Source organism: Geospiza fortis, unplaced genomic scaffold (assembly GCF_000277835.1).
Source record: "Geospiza fortis unplaced genomic scaffold, GeoFor_1.0 scaffold897, whole genome shotgun sequence".
Taxonomy (NCBI): Eukaryota; Metazoa; Chordata; class Aves; order Passeriformes; family Thraupidae; genus Geospiza; species Geospiza fortis.
The window spans coordinates 86,069-92,068 of NW_005054580.1; the positions used below are offsets into that span (position 1 = coordinate 86,069).

A 6,000-nucleotide genomic window follows, 5' to 3' on the forward strand; every position below is an offset into this window, starting at 1 on the left:
TCGTTCTTGAACTTTGTTAAGACACTTCATTTCTCTCTCGACCTTGTCACCTCTTTAAAACATTAATTATGGTACTTGCACGTGGCATTCAGTAGGAGTAAATATCTTTTGGGCTGTCCAAGTGCTTATGCTACAAACCATCAACAATTTGCTGTTCCTTTTTTCTCCAGCTCTCTATTGATTTCAATTTCCCTGGCAAAGGTTTCCTGCTCCTCTTGAGGGAAAATCCTGAATGATTCAGACGAGCACTCCTGAGGGACTTGGTTAATCCACTTAATGAAACACAAATTGTTGTGTTTCTGAAACAAATCAACTGCTGGGCTGAACAAGGGCTGTTCTCTGAGAACAGGATCCTGGAGCACAGGCTTTGAGATGCACTGCTGAGACTTCAGCTGACCTTGGGCAGGTCTAACACTGACCTGTGGAGATAAAAATGCCTCCAAACCTTTCTAATCTTGAACAAACCCCTGCTGGAAAACTATTTTGGAGCACACCGCCCCCAGAAATGTGTATTATTTATTAATTACACATAGGTAACGCCATACTAATAAATTGTGTACATTATAAGATATATAAAAGGGTGGGATTGAGATGATACAATCTGTTTCCAGCTGCCCCATCCAGCACCATGCCAGAATGATCCATTTCCACCTGGTCTCAAGCCCAAAGAACCCAACTGATCCAATCTTCAAATCCACAATGCAACTTCTGCTCTAGAGTCATTTAAGCATTTTTAAAAATTGCATGATGCTCAAAATCCTTTGCAATCAGTCATGTATGGAATCACAGAAACAAAACCTTAAGGATTTCCTACCTAAATGTGGATTAATATTAGAGTAGTCAACAGCTGAAAACAGGTATGTGACCAGCTGGATCTCAGCCTGAACTTTAGCTGCTACAAGAATTGCTAAAAGGGGCTCTCCAGACTTTTCGGGGCCTTAGCAAAATATTCCAGCTCTTTCTTCATCAGGAAACAGCAACCTGCTGACAGGGCTTCTACCTGAGCATGGCCAAAAATGATGTTATTCCTGCTCAGAAACTGCCTGATTTCACCAGCCATGAAGTGTGAGCCTCAAAGTCAACTGGATAAGATGTCAAGTCCTCAAAAGAAAGAAGGGAACTGCAAACCAAACCATTTTTAATGGCAGCATTCCATCTGCAGACAGCATGGGGAGAGAATGGAGTTTGTATGGTACACTTCCCACAGGGCAGACTCTAAAAATATAGGAATCTAAAGGGAGCCAATGCAAATCCCACAGTTAGATTAGCCTGTAGGAAAAATGGAATTGGCTGAAAATCCCCATCTCCACTGGGCAGCTCCCAGTTCCCCCATCCCAATAACTGCTGCTGTGACAGGAAAAGGTTTTCTCTTGGAATATTCTTTAGGATAATTCTGGGAGAAGAGATACACTGGAGTGACTGGATTCACTCTGAACGAGTTTGCTCTTGTTTCCCTCATAAAGCAGCGCAGGCAACGACAAAAAAAATCTACATCCCTTCTTGTTTATATCTTGTTTCCCAGCAATATTTTCTTTCTGCCCACCAAATGCACATTTTCCCTCCCAGCTCGAGTCTCATTCCAATTAAAAGTCACAAGGCAAATATGAGATTGCCTAAATCCACTTGCCAGGCATGTTATTGCTATTTCTCTTATTCCTGCCAAGGAGTTTCCTATTATTTTCCATGTCAAGGCTGAGGCAGAACACAAACACAAGAGTGCAAGAAAATTCCCTTGTGTGGTGTAGGGATGTGCAGTTAAAGATGACAACTCAGGTGGGTTTGTAACAGTGAAATCAAAGCAGATTATGTGCTTTAACACTTTCATCACTGATTTCCAGCCCCCCACAAGCAGTTTGCACCCACCTTTCACCAAAGTGTGTTTGTCCGTGGGGGAAGAGCGAGCAAGCACCCGGAGCTTTGGCCAGATTTTGTCAATCCGCTCCTGCTCGATCTGCAGGGGAGGAACACAAAAAAAAGAGCCCAAACAGTAAAATCCCCAGCCTGTGATGAGCAGAGTTTATGTTATTGTGTCAGAAAATTCCCCTCATTGCTCAAACCTGCAGCTTTTCTCCAAAGCACAGAAAAATTCCAGCAGCCATCGATGCTGCAAGTGAAGGCAAGGCCAGTACTAACAGGGCTCAACTGCTGGCTAAGACAGGTAAATTTTTCCACAATACCTGACCAGCCTTTCTTATCATCTTTATGGATAATCCCACCCAGAATCATCACTCTAGATAAAGGATAGTTGAGTTTCTCAAAGCTGATCAAACCTGTTCACAAGTTTGTTGTTCTACTCCACAGGAGAACCCAAATCCTTCTTTTAGCACCAACAATGGCAAGATTTTCTTGTGTAGCAACAGGAACAAAGCCAAACTTGTTGCTTTTACTAACATTCCCAGGATTCCATCCATCCATGCAGGAAGCAATGGACTATGTTCACTCATTTAAGGTGGACTCAAGAACCAGCATAGATTTTTCTTTTTAGAACTATGTGTGAGCTCCATCTTTGATGAGGAGTTAAAAACCTTCCAAAAGATGGATTTTTTTAATGCAAATCATTGCTGTGAGTACATTGGAGAAAGTGTAATAAATTAAAGAAATGAGAGGAGCTGGTTCTCAGTAGAGATGGCATTTTAGGAGCAAAATTGCTGTTGAGTTCCTTCTCCTCCTTGCCATAAACCTGCAAGGTTCCTTCTCCTCCTTGCCTTAAACTCCTGCCTTAATGAGCTTCGTTTTGATTTCTTGTGGAGTAGTGCAATGGTTCTAAAAACTGCAGAATTAGGCCTGCACTAAACTGATATTGGAAGAGTAAAGAGTGGAATTTCACCACTGTTTTGATTTACAAATATTTAGCAGGAGAAAAAAGCAGTAATTTTTCCAAGCGGTCTTTATGAGGCGCATATCAGTGCAGGAGAATATTTTGGTGTTTTCGCCGGGTTTTGTTTACCTCTCCCTTCTCATTTCGGATCCTCCTGTTGAACTCCTTGCCCTCGAGGCAGAGGAAGTCCTCTCCGGGGTGGATGATGCCACATTTGATGGCGATGGCACGCGCAGTGTTGATGTTGTCCCCGGTGACCATGCGCACGGTGATCCCGGCTCGCTGGCACTTCCGGATGGCTTCTGGCACCTGCAGAGGATCCCTTAGCATTTTAGCTTTTGTATTCTTCAAATCCTGTACTGTAACTCTAAACTTCATATAGAGTGCTAGTTAACTGTCTTCACATTTTGGTCAGATAAAATTATTGATTACACATAGGTGCTGCCATGCTAATAAACTGTGCACATTACAAGATAAGACAACAATTCCTCTCTAGGCCTGGAACTCAAGGACACCTCACTGCCTCAGGCCCCAAAAAGTACAACCAAAAGTGAGGTGGGGGGAGCAAACTGGGGGTGAATGACTTCATTCTCTGGAGCTGGATTTGGAGCATTAACCCTTGATCTGTGAATGCCCAAACTGATAATTGTGTGACAAACTCGTGCCCTTGGCCCACCTTGGCTGCAGCCTCTGGAGGCTGTGGCTGCCCAAGCTGGGCCTGCTGAAGGCTTTCATAAATCCCCACTTTATTCTCTGAACCTTGCCTGGCTTCTGCTCTGGGGGCCCCTCCAAGGAATCACAGAAACAAGGCAAGGGCAAAGAAAATTCCTGGATCAGAGATAAAACACAAGGCAGGTGTTCCCATCCAGAAAAATTAAGGAATGCCTGAAGCACGAAGAGGAATCAGATGTATTTCATTGTTACTTAATGGTTGTGGAGTTGTGGTCACTCCACAAGCAAGGCAAATCTTGTATCAAGTAAAAAAAAATATCTTTTAGATCAGTTCCTTCAACTTTCTCCTGGCTTGAATAAAAATGAGTGCTGTGCAGCTTTTTCGACCTTTAGCAAGCTGAACAGAACTACTCAACACGTGTAAATATGAATGGACAATACAAACATTCTGTACAGAAAATGACTTTACTTCTGATCCAATCTTTCAACAAGATTTTAAAAGTTATTGTGATTTAGGACTACTTAATTCACGCTTATCAACAGGTAGAATTCCTAAATAAATGAGTTTGAAATTACTATTTTACATATTTCAAAATCATTAAAATGAAGCTTATTTTACTTATTTTACTTTTCATGCATGAGATAAGCATCTGCTGCACAGGAAATGTATCAGGGAGAGAGATATATTCAGGGTATAGCAGAGACTGTGAGATTAATGTAGGGGCTCCATTCTGATTTGGCATCATATACATCTTATTTTAAAAAAATAAATTCCGGAATTAAAAGCAAAGATTGATAATCTATAATTAAATAAAGCTGTTTTAATACAGTACTTCAGTAATGAAGGCTATGGAAACTTCCATGTCTATAGCTCAGTTTCAGATGGGGAAAAAAAAAATCTGTTCCCTTAAACTACCTCCTAATTAATTATAATTTCTAAGTAAATATCACTAACCAATTAATTCAGTCTCATCACATTTTTGCATTATTTTGCATTATTGTTATGAAAGCATTCTTTCCTCAAGAGAAAAACAGCAATATTATTTAAAGTGGGAAAATAAGGAATGTGTTTAACATGTCCAGAACAGCCTGGATGTCATTCTTCAGCACAGCACCACTTCTCTAAATTTCATTTTTACCTACAAGAGTCTAGAGCACCTGAGGATTTATCATGAAGGCTGAAGCCCTTCAGAGAGCTACAGGGAAGTGAACTGCCCTACTCAGAAGATGGCAATGCACAACTATTAAAAAATGTTTTAAAACCCCACAACTATTTAAGAAAAGGTATCACAATGGATATTACTGTCTGTATTCAGTGCACCTTGCTGATCACAACCTCCAGCACAGATATAAATTTGTTGTGAAACTTAATGCCAGTTTGAGTGGATTCACCTCATCCATTAGCGCAGAAAATGCTGAGAAAAGGAAAAAGCATCTCCAACATTACACTGCTAATTTTGTGCATTTCTAGCTATTTTCATTTCCTCTGTAGCCACAAGTAGGGGACACCACTGAGTGTGAGTTTTATTGTATATTATAATATATATTGTATTATTATATACATTACAAATGCTTTACACATACACCACTGAGCGTGTACGTGTACGCCTTGCTCTGAGCCAGTGTGGCAAACCTTGGGCTTTAAGGGATTTCCTAGGGCCAGGAAGGCACCGAAAACCCTAAACTCCTCCACCACACCACAGATAATGGTTCTCCCAGTCTGGGAATAATTTCACACCAGGTTTGTGAATATTTATCAAAGGCACTTTGTGGACTTCCTGTTTTCCAAAATGCCTCCCTAAACCAACACCTCAGTGAGAACTAGAGCAGCATTTTCCCAGGATTCCCAGGAAAATCCTTCCACCCTGAGTGTGTCCACAGGACATGCTGTTTGCAGGACTCTGTCAACACAGATCAAAAATCAAGGGCAGAATTCAGGGACAGAGCTTAATCTTCCCATTTCCTCACCTCCAACTGGGAATATTTTCCCCACAAATTGTACACCCTGGAAAAATTATTTCCACCTGAAGCCTTTTAGTGATGTGAAATAGGTTTCCGTAGGGGAATGTATGATCAGCTCCAGTCTGTTCCTGAAGCAAATGACCCCTGATCTCTCCAGTTTCCACATTCATAATCCTGCCTAAATCCCATTTGTCAATTGGAAATGCTTTTGTACCCACTTGGAGCTGTGGTGACCCTCATGCATCGGACAGGACAGATTTAGATGGAAATCTGGAAAACCAGCCCAATGGATGGACTGTGAAGAAGAAAAACAAATTACAGTGCAAGCAGCAAAGAAAGGATATTCCCATGAAGGGTCAGTCCCATTGAGCAAGGTCAGGGGAGGACAGCCCCAGTTGCAAACACATCTCAAACTCACATCTAACTGGAGAAATCATCCTGTTTTCCTCTGCTGTCATTTTCTGGACAGCTGGTGGGTGGTATCTGATTTAATAGTGTGTACAGTAATTACAGTTAAAATATTGTTCATATTTTTTTTATTGCTGTAA

At 41.3% G+C, this 6,000-nt stretch overlaps 1 protein-coding gene across 11 annotated transcripts in view; it reads right to left on the minus strand.

The window, feature by feature from the left end:
* ATP2B2 (ATPase plasma membrane Ca2+ transporting 2) overlaps positions 1–6,000 on the minus strand; it is a 305,210-nt gene that overhangs the window by 43,175 nt on the left and 256,035 nt on the right. For all 11 annotated transcript variants that reach the window (XM_031064309.1, XM_031064303.1, XM_031064308.1 and 8 more), the window contains 2 exons: positions 2,948–3,127; positions 1,864–1,951 (listed from right to left, as the gene is read on the minus strand). In XM_031064309.1, coding sequence (XP_030920169.1) covers positions 1,864–1,951; positions 2,948–3,127 — 268 coding nt within the window. The remainder of the gene's footprint in view (positions 1–1,863; positions 1,952–2,947; positions 3,128–6,000) is intronic.